Genomic DNA, 15233 nt, shown 5'->3' with positions numbered 1-15233 from the left:
GTGTTCTCAGTACGGCTGATCAGGTGCTCTCAGTACAGGTGATCAGGTGTTCTCAGTACGGGTGATCAGGTGTTCTCAGTACAGGTGATCAGGTGTTCTCAGTACGGGTGATCAGGTGTTTCCCGTACAGGTGATCAGTTGTTCTCAGTACAGGTGATCAGGTTTTCCCGGTACAGGTGATCAGGTGTTCTCAGTACAGGTTATCAGGTGTTCTCAGTACAGGTGATCAGGTGTTCTCAGTACGGGTGATCAGGTGTTTCCGGTACAGGTGATCAGGTGTTCTCAGTACAGGTGATCAGGTGTTCCCGTTACATGCGATCAGGTGTTCCCGGTACAGGTGATCAGGTGTTCTCAGTACGGGTGATCAGGCGTTCTCAGTACAGGTGATCAAGTGTTCCCGGTACAGGTGATCAGGTGTTCTCAGTACAGGTGATCAGGTGTTCTCAGTACGGGTGATCAGGTGTTCTCAGTACGGATGATCAGGTGTTCTCAGTACAGGTGATCAGGTGTTCTCAGTACAGGTGATCAGGTGTTCTCAGTACGGGTGATCAGGTGTTCTCAGTACAGGTGATCAGGTGTTCTCAGTACAGGTGATCAAGTGTTCCCGGTACAGGTGATCAGGTGTTCTCAGTACGGGTGATCAGGTGTTCCTAGTGCAGGTGATCAGGTGTTCTCAGTACAGGTGATCAGGTGTTCCCGGTACAGGTGATCAGGTGTTCTCAGTACGGGTAATCAGGTGTTCTCAGTACAGGTGATCAGGTGTTCTCAGTACGGGTGATCAGGTGTTCTCAGTACAGGTGATCAGGTGTTCTCAGTACGGGTGATCAGGTGTTCTCAGTACAGGTGATCAGGTGTTCTCAGTACGGGTGATCAGGTGTTCTCAGTACAGGTGATCAGGTGTTCTCAGTACGGGTGATCAGGTGTTTCCGGTACAGGTGATCAGGTGTTCTCAGTACGGGTGATCACGTGTTCTCAGTACGGGTGATCAGGTGTTCTCAGTACAGGTGATCAGGTGTTCTCAGTACAGGTGATCAGGTGTTCTCAGTACGGGTGATCAGGTGTTTCCGGTACAGGTGATCAGGTGTTCTCAGTACGGGTGATCAGGTGTTCTCAGTACAGGTGATCAGGTGTTCTCAGTACAGGTGATCAGGTATTCTCAGTACAGGTGATCAAGTGTTCCCGGTACAGGTGATCAGGTGATCTCAGTACGGGTGATCAGGTGTTCTCAGTACGGGTGATCAGGTGTTCTCAGTACAGGTGATCAGGTGTTCTCAGTACGGGTGATCAGGTGTTCCTAGTGCAGGTGATCAGGTGTTCTCAGTACAGGTGATCAGGTGTTCCCGGTACAGGTGATCAGGTGTTCTCAGTACGGGTAATCAGGTGTTCTCAGTACAGGTGATCAGGTGTTCTCAGTACGGGTGATCAGGTGTTCTCAGTACAGGTGATCAGGTGTTCTCAGTACGGGTGATCAGGTGTTCTCAGTACAGGTGATCAGGTGTTCTCAGTACGGGTGATCAGGTGTTCTCAGTACAGGTGATCAGGTGTTCTCAGTACGGGTGATCAGGTGTTTCCGGTACAGGTGATCAGGTGTTCTCAGTACGGGTGATCAGGTGTTCTCAGTACAGGTGATCAGGTGTTCTCAGTACAGGTGATCAGGTATTCTCAGTACAGGTGATCAAGTGTTCCCGGTACAGGTGATCAGGTGATCTCAGTATAGGTGATCAGGTGATCTCAGTACGGGTGATCAGGTGTTCTCAGTACAGGTGATCAGGTGTTCTCAGTACGGGTGATCACGTGTTCTCAGTACAGGTGATCAGGTGTTCTCAGTACGGGTGATCAGGTGTTTCCGGTACAGGTGATCAGGTGTTCTCAGTACGGGTGATCAGGTGTTCTCAGTACAGGTGATCAGGTGTTCTCAGTACAGGTGATCAGGTATTCTCAGTACGGGTGATCAGGTGTTCTCAGTACAGGTGATCAGGTGTTCTCAGTACGGGTGATCAGGTGTTTCCGGTACAGGTGATCAGGTGTTCTCAGTACGGGTGATCAGGTGTTCTCAGTACAGGTGATCAGGTGTTCTCAGTACAGGTGATCAGGTATTCTCAGTACAGGTGATCAAGTGTTCCCGGTACAGGTGATCAGGTGATCTCAGTATAGGTGATCAGGTGATCTCAGTACGGGTGATCAGGTGTTCTCAGTACAGGTGATCAGGTGTTCTCAGTACGGGTGATCAGGTGTTCTCAGTACAGGTGATCAGGTGTTCTCAGTACGGGTGATCAGGTGTTTCCGGTACAGGTGATCAGGTGTTCTCAGTACGGGTGATCAGGTGTTCTCAGTACAGGTGATCAGGTGTTCTCAGTACAGGTGATCAGGTATTCTCAGTACAGGTGATCAAGTGTTCCCGGTACAGGTGATCAGGTGATCTCAGTATAGGTGATCAGGTGTTCTCAGTATGGGTGATCAGATTTTTTTTTTGAAAGGTTTGGGGAAGCCGGGTGGTCTGATCTCTATAATTCCGGCCCCAGGCTCTCGCTTTATCCTTTCCGCAGTAAAAACCTTTTCTCTGTTTACCTGATGTTCTCCCTTGTGATCTCCGTGGGTCACTTCATTTTCATCAAGCGGACCCGTGTGGATCTGCTGTTGAACATCCATCAATCTGTGTACGCTGGCTGTAGAAGGCACATGGGTTGTTACCAAGGGATCATTCTACCTCCACTGTTTCCTGTGGTGAGACAGTCACCTCCCCTCAGACGCGGGCTGAAATAAGAAGTGGGAGATTGTCCTGTTGTCTTGTCATTCTGTGGTGCCTCACCTTGGTGCTCGAACGCACAGTGTCTGCAGGCCAGCTCTATCCTACTTGCAATGATGTGCGATCACAGCCTCAGCTCACACCCTTTCCTTTTTTCTTCCCCTCACTTAGCAACCAAACTTTAAACAGAAATTCGTTGCCTTGCTGAAGAGATTCAAAGTGACCGATGAGGTATGTATTGCTGGATCAACTGTTGGGTCAACCTCCTTTCTTCTACAGTTCACACACTTTGAGTGAGCAGAAAACACTTGATGTTGAAATGTACGGAATAGGTGATGAAAGTAGTAGCTTTTCTTTTCTCTCTTTCAAACTCTGCAACTAACTGCGGAAAACCATCCTGTTTCTACACCCCTTTGCCCACTTCAAAGATACATTTCACAGATGAGACCTCATGACTTATCTGTTCTCAGATCCTTTAAAGAACACTTCTATTGAGAGTTTATTTGCCTAAAAATTCACTCTATACTATGGCTAATTGATCCATCTGCCAATATTTATTAGACTAGTCACTCATGAACACTGTTATCCCAATAACATGTTTCCTTGTAGATAATACTGAGACATTTGGAGGAGAACAGAATCCTTTCTTCTGTCAGTACACTGCCATTGTCCTGCTTATCTCAGAAAGCCTGTTGTTCTATGGTACAAGTCAATTCAATTATTAACCCTTAGTGCTCCAAAACGTACATGGGTTCAGCTTTCCTGGGTCTTTATTTTTGGTTTTGATTCAAAAAACGAGTTCAATCAGCTTTGCTGTGAATGGTTTCTGGATGTGACATATTATTGATTTTATTCCACTTTATGTTACTGTTGAAAAGCTAACTGCTCATTTTTGGATTCCATAAATACCCCAAGCTGCCGGGAACATCCCTGATAGCTCTCAAAATACGCCCTTGGCTTCTACTGAGACACCTGAAACTAGTGTGTGCAAGTTTCCAGTCCCAATTTATGTTATTGCTTTTAAAGCTAAGGGAAACTATGCTGTTTGGTTCTCATTATAGAAATAACAGGGAAAGCTATAGGAGTCAGAGGAGGGATTTGAGTAACTGCCACTATTCCCACTGGAGCAGGACAGCTAAGACAGATATAGTAGAGGGTTCATAAAGTTCTGAAGGGGTTTGCACATCCATTTTTTTAAATCACTCTACCATTGGCAGCTTTGCTTTCACCTGTTTTGGCCAAAGTTCTGCAATTCTCTCGCTATGCCTCTCTCCTCTTTTAAGATGCTCTTTAGAACCTACCTCTTGGCATTAGGATTTTGGTCATCTTTCCTGCTTTCTCCTTCTGTGCCTTGGTGTCAAAGAAAATGCCAAAAATGTCTTTATTGCTATCAGTCTTGTTAAGCACCTTGGGATATTGTATTAGATTAAATGTGCTATGTAAAGGTAAGTTGTTGTTGGAGAGTCTGATTAGATTACTCCAGCAAACAGCTAGCCCAGAAATAATTGGTGGAATGGCTTCTTTCTGCCTGTGGAATTTGTTACCACAGAAAGTAGTTGAGTCCAAAACATTGTATGTTTTCAAGAAGGAGTTAGATATAGCTCTTGGGGCGAAAGGGATCAAAGGATATGGGGAGAAAGCGGGAGCAGGCTATTGAGTTGGATGATCAGCCATGATCATAATGAATGGGGGAGCAGGCCTGAAGGGCTGATTGGCCTACTCCTGCTCCTAGTTTCTATGTTTCTGTGCTAGAAAAGTCCGGGTATCAGAAGTTTCGGTTCTGATGGAAAGTTAAGGAGTAAGATTCATTTCCTTTGGAAAAAATGTTGACTTTGAAGTGTCCTAATTGAAGTTTTTAAAATTATGAAGGGCATTCACAAAGTTGACATAGGCAAATTGCCCATTGTAATAAGACAGAAATTTACAACAAAGAAGGAGACCGTTTAGCCCATCGTGTCTGTGCCGACCCAAAAAGAGCTTTCCAATCTAATCTCTCTTTCCATCTCTTGGTCAATAGCCCTGTAGGTTACAGCACTCCAAGCAAACATTCAAATATTTTTAAAAGTGAGGAGGGTTTCTGCCTCTATCACACTTTCAAGCAGTGAGCTCCAGATCCCCACCACCCTCTGAGTGAAAAGTTTTCTCTTCAACTTCCCTCTAATAATTCTGTCAATTGCTTTAAATCTATACCCCTGGTTACTGATAAAGGCAAAATACTGTGGATGCTGGAGATTTGAAACAAAGACAAAAAATGCTGGAAAAACTCAGCAGATCTGGCAGCATCTGTGGAGAGAAAAACAGAGTTAACCTTTCGAGCCCGTATGACTCCGCTTCGGCTCTGAAGAGTCATACAGATTCGAAACGTTAACTCTGTCTTTCTCTCCACAGATGCTGCCAGACCTGCTGAGTTTGTTCCAGCATTTTTTGTCTTTACTCCTGGTTACTGACCTGGTTATTAGGTGCTTCTGATCCACTCTATTTAGGCCCCTCTTAATTTTATATACCTCAATTAAGACTGCCGCAGCCTCTTGTATCCCAAACAAAACGACCCCAGCCTATCCAGTCTTTCCTCACAGCTAAAATTCTCCACTCCCGACAACACCCTCATAAATTTTCTTTGTACCCTCTCTAGCATGATTATATCCTTCCTGCAATACATTGATCAGAACTGTAAACTGTACTCTAACTGTGGCCTAACTAGTGTTCTCTACAGTTCTAACATAACAGCCCTCCTCTTATATTCTATGCCACATAATAAAGGGAAGTATCTTGTATGGCTTCTCAAACACCTTATGTCCTTATCTACCTGTTCTGCTACCTATGAACACGCATCCCTACGTCCCCCTATTCCTCGATACCTCTCACAAACCTACCATATATTGCCTTGTTTGTCCTTCCCAAATGCATTATTACCTCACACTCCTTCAGAGTGAATGCCATTTGCCTCCTTTCTGTTTACCCGGCCAGTACTGAGCCCTGTGGGACCACACTGGAAGCAGCCTTCCAGTCACTAAAACACCCATCCATCATTATCCTTTGCTTCCTGCCATTGAGCCAGTTTTGGATCCAAATTGCCCCTTTCTCTTGGATCCTGTTGTCAATATGGCAATTACCTTGTTAAAGACAATTGTGAGTTAAGCATGTGATGGACATTGATTATCCCATCTAAATAGAATAAAAAGTTACAGCTGGAACACTTTGTGTGGAAGCAACTTGGAATTCAGTAGCACTGAGGAGTTGTCTTGAAAATAAACCAGCTTGAACTAAAAGACCAGCCTGGATTAATTCTCCCACCACAACCTCTTATTGTGACTAACATTGTAGCAGAGGATGAACTTAAAGCTTTGCTGATTGATTGCTGTATGTGAAGATTTCTGTCTCACTCCTCTGAGGGAAAAGAGCTGCACTGTTGCTAACAATTTTAGTTATGGAATGGCAGAAGGACATTGCAAGTTTGCCAGCTTTGACTATCCACCAATTATTTTTGACTCCGAACCTTGTTAGCAATGGAAGGCTGAAGTTGAAATGTGGACCTGGGTTACTGCTATACCCTGGAAGATGCAAGGCGTGGCTTTGGCGTTCTCATTACCAGCCAGAAGTAAGATAAGCAGTAAGGTTTTTTTCAGAGTGGAAAGTGGATGATTTGGATCATGAAGAGGGATCGAACCTTCTGTTACAATTTTTGGATAAGTTTTACAAAAAGGATGAGTTATTGGAACTGTATGAAGCTTGGATGACCTTTGATGGGTTTTGGAAATCAGATGATCAGTCCATGGAAGAACCTATCATGGCTTTTGATAAATGGTACAGGAGACTACAGAGATTTGAACTTGAAATTCTGGAATTGGTATTGGCATTTCAATGACTGGACTGTGCTCGCATTTCCCATGTTGATAGTCTTTTAGTACTAACAGGTTCAATTCTGGGGGAAAGAACCTCTCTCCCAGATCAAAAGGCTTCTGCCCTTAAAAAAATTTCTGGGGAAACAGTTGTTCCTTGCCACTTTCTTAGCAAATGCGAATAACTATGCTGTAAAATAAATGGGTCTTTTTCCGAATGGCAGGCAGTGACTAGTGGGGTACCGCAGGGATTGGTGCTGGGACCTCAGCTATTAACAATATATATTGATTTAGATGAGGGAACTAAATGTATTATCTCCAAATTTGCAGATGACACAAAGCTGGGTGGGAGAGTGAGCTGTGAGGAGGATGCAGAGATGCTTCAGTGTGATTTGGACAAGCTGAGTGAGTGGGCAAATGTGTGGCAGATGCAGTATAATGTGGATAAATGTGAGGTTATCCATTTTGGTAGCAAAAACAGGAAGGCAGGTTATTATCTGAATGACTATAAATTGAAAGAGGGGAAGACCTGCAAGCAAGACCTGGGTGTCCTTGTACACCAGTCGCTGAAGGTGAACATGCAGGTCCAGCAGGTGGTAAAGAAGGCAAATGGTATGTTGGCCTTCATAGCCAGAGGATTCAAGTGCAGGAACAGGGATGTCTTGCTGCAATTATACAGGGCCTTGGTGAGACCACACCTGGAATATTGTGTGCAGTTTTGGTCTCCTTATCTGAGGAAGGATGTTCTTGCTATAGAGGGAGTGCAGTGAAGGTTTCCCAGACTGATTCCTGGGATGGTGGGACTGACATATGAAGAGAGATTGAATCGATTAGGATTATACTCGCTGGAGTTCAGAAGAATGAGGGGGGATCTCATAGAAACCTATAAAATTCTAACAGGACTAGACAGGGCAGATGCAGGAAGGATGTTCCTGATGGTGGGGAAGTCCAGAACCAGCGGTCACAGTCTGAGGATACGGAGTAGACCATTTAGGACTGAGATGAGGAGAAATGTCTTCACCCAGAGAGTGGTGAGCCTGTGGAATTCATTACCACAGAAAGTAGTTGAGTCCAAAACATTGTATGTTTTCAAGAAGGAGTTAGATATAGCTCTTGGGGCAAAAGGGATCAAAGGGTATGGGGAGAAAGCGGGAGCAGGCTATTGAGTTGGATGATCAGCCATGATCATAATGAATGGGGGAGCAGGCTCGAAGGGCTGAATGGCCTACTCCTGCTCCTAGTTTCTATGTTTCTATGTTTTTAAAATAAGGGATGGAGGATTCAATGGTGGCCGAGTTTCGAGGTTGACCAAATATAACATGAAGATTCCAACACAAAGATGGATGGGGTTAATGACAAGAGATCTGAAAATGGTCATAACCCTAGCCAATTTGAGAGTCGGAACAAAAAGCACGTCTGGGACAGTGACCATCATTTAAACCCAAAAAATGCCTGGGAAATGGTTAATCGGTGTTTTTGGTGTGATTCCCAGTATCATTACGCGATGAACTGCCCACAGCAAAGGAATTGTATTTTTGAAGTGACCCACGAGACGGATTCATCTGAAACTCAAAATGATGACGGTGGCTGCCATGATGGAATTCTATAGATCACTGAGAGTTTGAATCCAGTGATGAGTTTCTTGATAGATTCTTTCAACAGTGCAGTTCTGGTCAGTGGCTGCACTTCTACGGTGTGAGCCATGGACTGGCTTGACTGCTATCTGGAATCTCTCGATGAGGCAGACCGGCAGAAGCTCAAGGAGTATGAAAGCTCTACCTGCTTCAGGTTTGGAGATGACAATACATTAACATCCTCCAAACAGGTAGTCCTCCCTTGTAAGATAGCAGGGATCAAACTGTTTATCAGCACTGATGTGGTTTCTAGGGAGATACACCTGTTGTTGAGTTGATCTGCGATTGACGAAGGCTCAGATGATGCTAGATATGAAGAATGATAGAGCAATCATGTTTGGGAAACAATGTGGATCTACATATTACTTAGTCAGGCCATTACTGCTTGCCCCTAAGGAAGCCAGAGAGTTCCCATCAATAAGTTCATGAAGTTTTGTTAACTGCTGAGAATGAGAATTTGGTGGACAAAAAGAAGATCATTTGGATATTACATAGGCTACACATCCGGCGCCACAGAAACTGAAAACTCTGCTTCGAGCTGCGGGAGTGGTCGATAAAGGATATGATGATCTTATTGAACAAATCACTGCTCAGTGTGAAATTTGCCTTAAATATTGCAAGACACTACTGCGCCATGTTGTGAGCTGCCACTAGCCAGGGAGTTTAACGATGAAGTGGCAATGGACTTGAAAGTTTGGGACAAAGATAGGGATTTTTTTTACTACACTTCATTGATATGGCAACCAGGTTTAGCCTATCCACTGTGATATATATTAAAGATAAAAGGACCATTGTCAATAAGGTCATGGAGAAATGGGTAGGAAAAGGATTAGGAACATCAACGAAGTTCCTCACAGATAATGGTGGGGAGTTCGCCAATGAGGCATTTTGAGAGGTGTGTGAAAATTTAAACATCATAGTTATGCAAACTGCAGCTGAGAGTCCGTTTAGTAATGGTCTTTGTGAAAGAAACCATGTGGTAATAGATGACAGGTTACATAAAATATTAGCTGACCAGCCAGATTGTAAATTGCAAACGGCACTAGCATAGGTGGTGCACACAAAGAACTCCCTGCAAATGGGTGGTACAGTCCCTACCAGTTGGTGTACGGAAGAAATCTGAAGCTACCTTTGGTGTTGTCAGATGCTCCCCTCCTCTAGAAGGGACTAGCATTAGCTCCACCTTTTCTGCTCATCTGAACGCTTCGCATGTGGGCAGAAAAGCTTTCATTAAAGCTGAGGTTTCGGAGAAAATTTGGCAGGCCCTACGGCACCACATAAGACCATCGAGAATGCAGTTTAGACAAGGAGACGTGGTATATTGTAAAAGAGAAGGCTGGAAAGAGTGGAAAGGACCTGGCAATGTAATAAGGAGTGATGGGGGAAAAAATAATTGTGTAACACGGCAATCAAACTGTTAGGGTACATTCTTCATGGTTAATTGGTACTGACTATACCATTACAGGCTCTGAACAGGACATAGAACACGAGGAGGCATCATGCACTTCACACACACACAGTAGTTAGGAGGAGCAGATGACGGCAGATACAGGGTTGACTGACTATGAACAGAGTAATACTGAGGTACAGGATAATGCTATTCATCCAAAAGGGCAACTACGTAAAGTAGGAACAAAGGTAACATACATGCCAGAAGGGACCAGTGTGCGGAGGGATGCCACCCCCTTATCAAATTACCCTGTATCCCATGTGCATTTGCCTTCTTTATAAGTCTCCCATGTGGGACCTTGTCAAAGGCTTTGCTGAAATCCATATAAACTACATCAACAGCACTACCCTCATCTACACACCTGGTCACCTCCTCAAACAATTCAATCACATTTGTTAGGCATGACCTCCCTCTGACAAAGCCATGCTGACTATCCCTGATCAAACCTTGCCTCTCCAAGTGGAGATAGATTCTCTCCTTCAGAATTTTCTCCAATAGTTTCCCTACCACTGACGTGAGACTCACTGGCCTGTAGTTCCCTGGCTTATCTCCACAACCCTTCTTAAATAGCGGAACCACATTAGCTGTTCTCCAGTCCTCTGGCACCTCCCCCGTGGCCAGAGAGGAATTAAAAATTTGGGTCAGAGCCCCTGCGATCTCCTCCCTTGCCTCCCTCAGCAGTCTGGGACACAAATCATCCAGACCTGAAGATTTGTCCACTTTTAAGCCTGCCAACACCTCCAATACCTTGTCACTCCCTATATCAACTTGCTTAAGAACTTCACAGTCTCTCTCCCCGAGTTCCATACCTTCATCCTCCTTCTCTTGGGTGAAGACGGATGTGAAGTATCCATTCAACCCTCTAGCGATGTCCTCTGGCTCCACCTATAGATTGCCCCCTTGGTCCCTAATGGGCCCTACTCTTTCCCTGGTTATCCTCTTCCCATTGATATACTTATAGAATATCTTGGGATTTTCCCTACTTTTACCAGCCAGAGCTTCCTCATATCTCCTCTTTGCTCTCCTAATTGCTTCCTTAAGCTCCACCCTGCACTGTCTGTACTCCACTAATGCCTCTGCTGATTTGCTTCCCTTGTACCTGCTAAAAGCCTCTCTTTTCCTTCTCATCATACCCAGAATATCTCTGGTCATCCATGGTTCTCTGGGCTTGTTACTCCTTCCTATCACCCTAGAGGGAACATGTTGAGCATGTACCCTCCCCATTTCCTTTTTGAACACCCCCCACTGTTCTTCTGTAGATTTCCCCACAAGTAGCTGTTCCCAGTCTACCTTGGCCAGATCCTGCCTTATTTTACTAAAATCCACTCTCCCCCAATCCAAAACATTTTTTTTTTTTTGCAGCTTGTCTAGTTCTTTGTCCATAACAAACTTAAACTGTACCATGTTGTGGTCGCTATCACTAAAATGCTCCCCCACCACCACCTCAGCCACCTGTCCAGCTTCATTCCCCAGAATTAGGTCCAGCATTGTGCCGTCCCTTGTTGGACCCTCTACATATTGACCTAAAAAGTTCTCCTGTACACGTTTTAAGAAATCCACTCCATCCAAGCCCTTAACACTATGTCTATCCCAATTAATGTTGGGAAAGTTGAAATCACCTAATATAATTACCCTATTGTTATTGTTTTTACACACCTCTGCAAATTGTGCACATATTTGCTCCTCAATTTCCCGCTGACTATCTGGGGATCTATGATAAACACCTAACAATGTGACTGCCCCTTTTTTATTCCTAAGCTCTACCCACAAAGCTTCATTCGATGCCCCCTCCAAGATATCATCTCTCCTTACTGCAGTAACTGACTCCGGAACTAATCATGCAATGCCTGCTCCTCTTTTACCCCCTCCCGTGTCTCGCCTGAAGATTCTATATCCCGGAATGCTGAGCTGCCAATCCTGGCCCTATGACGTGTTGGAGCTCAGTACAACGATGAAACATGCTACAGTTGAGCAAGTTCTGAGAGCAAGTAAAGCACTTAAAAAATTAAATCCTGAGAGAGATGTGCTCAAGTTTTCAGCCTTGGGTGATCCAGAAGATATGAGGCCAGTCACTTTTAGTGATGCTTCACATGCCAATCTTCCAGATGGGTACTCTAGCACAGCAGGGTTTATCATATTCTTGGTAGGAAAGAATGATAAATGTTGCCCACTGTCTTGGGAGGCCAAAGAAATAAAAAGGATAGTGAAAAGGACCTTAGCTGTTGAAATGCTAGCCTTGGTTGAAGCATTAGATATGGGGTCTTACTTATCCAATGTACTGACAGAAATATTACATAAGGGGCAATGTGGGAGAAGTTTGCCCGTAGAATGTTACGTTGATAACTGGTCTCTTTGGGACAACATTCATTCCACGAAAAGTATCACTGGTAAAAAGCTAAGAATAGACGTAGCCAGCATAAGAGAGATGTTAGAGAGAAGAGGGATCTCTTAGATACAATGGGTTGACACGAGTCCCCAACCATCAGACTGTTTTACACAAAGAAGTGCCGGCTCTAAGAAATTATTGAATATATTGGAGGAGGGGGGGATGTGATAATGATGCAATGGGGAAATAAACTTTTTTTGTTTTATAATTGTTTTTATATATATATTTGGTAAAAGAAATATGGGAATTATAAGATGTGGAAATATGTGACATTATTTCCTTCTGTTTGTTTGAAAAAAAACTTAAAGAACATTTTTTTCAAAATTTTAATTTAAAAAGAAAAGCGGGGAATCTGTCAATCACCTAGTTAAAGACAGTTGCTAGTAAAACAGGTGATGGGCATCGGTTATTCCATCTCAATAGAATAAAAAATTACAGCTGGAACACTTTGCGTGGAAGCAACTTGGAAGTCAGTAGCACTGAGGAGTTGTCTTGGAAATAAACCAGCTTGAACCAAAAGACCAGCCTGGATTAATTCTCCCACCACAACCTCTTATTGTGACTAACACCTGCGAGCTTTTAATCTTCTACCCAAAACCTGTCAAAAATGGTACTAAAATCCATGGAAGACTAAATACAGTGCACTACCCTATTGATCCTATTGTTACTCCCTCAAAGAATTCAACAAGTTAGTTGGACATGACCTTCCCTTAATAAATCCTTGCTGACTGTCCTTCATTCATCTATGCCTTTTTAAAAGATGATTTTTCCTGTCTCTCAGATCTTTTTCCAATAATTTGCCCACATCTGACTGGCCTGTAATTACTCAGTATACCTCTTCCTCCCAACATTAGCTGTCTTCCAGAAGCCTGTCTATAACCAGAGAGGATTGGGAAACAATGGTCAGAGCCTCTGCTGTTTCCTCCCTTGCTGCTTTTTGCAGCCTGAGATACATTACATCTGGGCCTGGGGATTTATCTATTTTAATAAATGGTAAACACCTTGATATATCCTCCTTCATGTTTCTTTAAGTATGAACCAGACGGAGCAAAATAGGAAGGAGCAAGAGCTGGGCTCCAGCTCTGCTTTGCTGTTGAAAAACATTCAGTGAAAAGCTGACTGACTAACAGCTCCTCATCCTGTCTCACTGGAAGTACGCCTTACATCTACACTGAGCTTTCATGTAGGAAGAAAGAAGAAAGACTTGTATTCCTATAGCACCTTTCAGGACCTCAGGATATCCCAGAGCACTTTGCAGCCAATGAAGTGCATTCACTACTGGAAGGTAGTAAACACTATGAACAAACTGTGCATAGCAAGATCCCACAAGCAGCAATGTGATAGTGACCAGATCTCTTGTTTATTTAGTAGGTTGGTTAAGAGATAGATATTGGCCAGTACTTTCAGGAGAGCTCACCTGCTGTTGTTCAAAATAATGCTATGGGATCTTTTACATCCACTTAACAAAGCACACTGGGTCTCGGCTTGAGATCTCATATAAGACCTCTGACAATGCAGCACTGGGTCAGTACTGCGCTGAAGTAGCCCCGAGATTTTTGTGTTCAAGTCTCTGGAGTGGAACTTGAACCTGCAACCTGCTAACTCAGAGGCGAGGATGCTACCAACTGAACCACAGCTGACACATAGCAGTACCATTGTGGACTGTCAGTCACCTTGAGTACTGATTCTAATAGCAGTGTGATTGACGTCTTTCTGATAGTTAAATTGTGCTGATTTATTTTGTGTAAGGTGCTGGACTCTGATCCTGTGGACCAGACCCAGGAAGCAGAAGAGGATCTTGACCTACTTTACGAAAGCCTGGAAGTTTACAACCCCAGTGACAGTGGCCCAGAAATGGAGGACAATGAAAGCGTTCTCAGCACACCAAAGCCCAAACTAAAGTAAGTGATAAAGACTGACTGCGGTACAGGCAGAAGAGTGTGTGTGTGTGTGTGTGTGTTGATAAGCTCACCCTGAGTGTTGCTAGGACTGAGGAGATCTTGTGGTTTAGTAGGTATCACCACTTCCTCTCAGTCAGAAGCTCTGAGTTCAAGTCCCACTCCAGGACTTGTTGATCGTGGAAGGAATGTTCCTGATGAGGTTTAACAGATTGATAGTCAGCCTGCTAATCCTTCCCCCGGTTCCTCAAAAGTAAAACAGTGTGTGTGAAAATACAAAGGAAAAAAAGCTGGAGGCTCATGGAATAAAAGGATCAATGTCAGCTTTGTTGTGCTTTTTCGGACTGGAGAGTGGTAGATAGTGTTGTTCCCCAAGGGTCAAAGCTAGGACCACTGATTTTTTTGACAAATATAAATGAATTGGATATTGGAATACAGAGTGAAGCTTCAAAATTTGTCAATGATACCAAACTTGGAGGGTGATAACCATTCACCTGCAAAAGGATGTAGATATAAAAACAAAAAACTGCGGATGCTGGAAATCCAAAACAAAAACAGAATTACCTGGAAAAACTCAGCAGGTCTGGCAGCATCGGCGGAGAAGAAAAGAGTTGGCGTTTTGAGTCCTCATGCAGTTCTGTTGAAGGGTCATGAGGACTCGAAACGTCAACTCCTTTCTTCTCCTCCGATGCTGCCAGACCTGCTGAGTTTTTCCAGGTAAAGGATGTAGATAGGCTGGCAGAATGGGCAGACAAGCGGAGATGGAATTAATACAGAGAAGTATGAGGTGATGCATTTTGGCAGAAGGGGAGAGACAATATTGACTTAGTAACCCAATTCCAAAAAATCTGCAGGGACAAATAAACCTTGGGGTGATGTGCCAATCCTTGAAGTGACAGGACATACTGAGAGAGTGATTAGCAAAGCTCATCCTTGGATCCTGAGCTTCATAAATTGAGGCATTGAGTACAAAAGCAGGGCAGTTATACTGAACCTTTATAAAGCTCTGGTTAGGCACCAACTAGAATATTGTGTCCACACTTGAATTTAGTCACCACGCTTTAGGGAGGATGTGAGGGTCTTTGAGATGGTGCAGAGGAGATTTACCTGAATGGTTCCAAGGATGTGGGATTTGAGCTACAAGGTTAGGTTGGAGGAGCTGGGGCTGAATTCCTTGGAGAGAAGGAGATTGAGGCAGATTTGATAGAGGTGTACAAGATGATGACAGATTTAGATAAGGGAGACAGAAAAAAGCTGTTCCCATTGGCTGATGGTACATG

General features: G+C 43.9%; 1 protein-coding gene across 1 annotated transcript in view; it reads left to right on the top strand.

The window, feature by feature from the left end:
- The window catches only part of LOC121278340 (phosphofurin acidic cluster sorting protein 1-like), a 765476-nt gene that overhangs the window by 408285 nt on the left and 341958 nt on the right, over nt 1-15233 (top strand). The window contains 2 exon segments of the mRNA XM_041188648.1: nt 2918-2977; nt 13805-13956. Coding sequence (XP_041044582.1) covers nt 2918-2977; nt 13805-13956 — 212 coding nt within the window.

The sequence above is a fragment of the Carcharodon carcharias genome, chromosome 5 (genome assembly GCF_017639515.1).
Source record: "Carcharodon carcharias isolate sCarCar2 chromosome 5, sCarCar2.pri, whole genome shotgun sequence".
Taxonomy (NCBI): domain Eukaryota; kingdom Metazoa; phylum Chordata; class Chondrichthyes; order Lamniformes; family Lamnidae; genus Carcharodon; species Carcharodon carcharias.
This window is presented reverse-complemented; position numbering and strand designations above follow the sequence as displayed.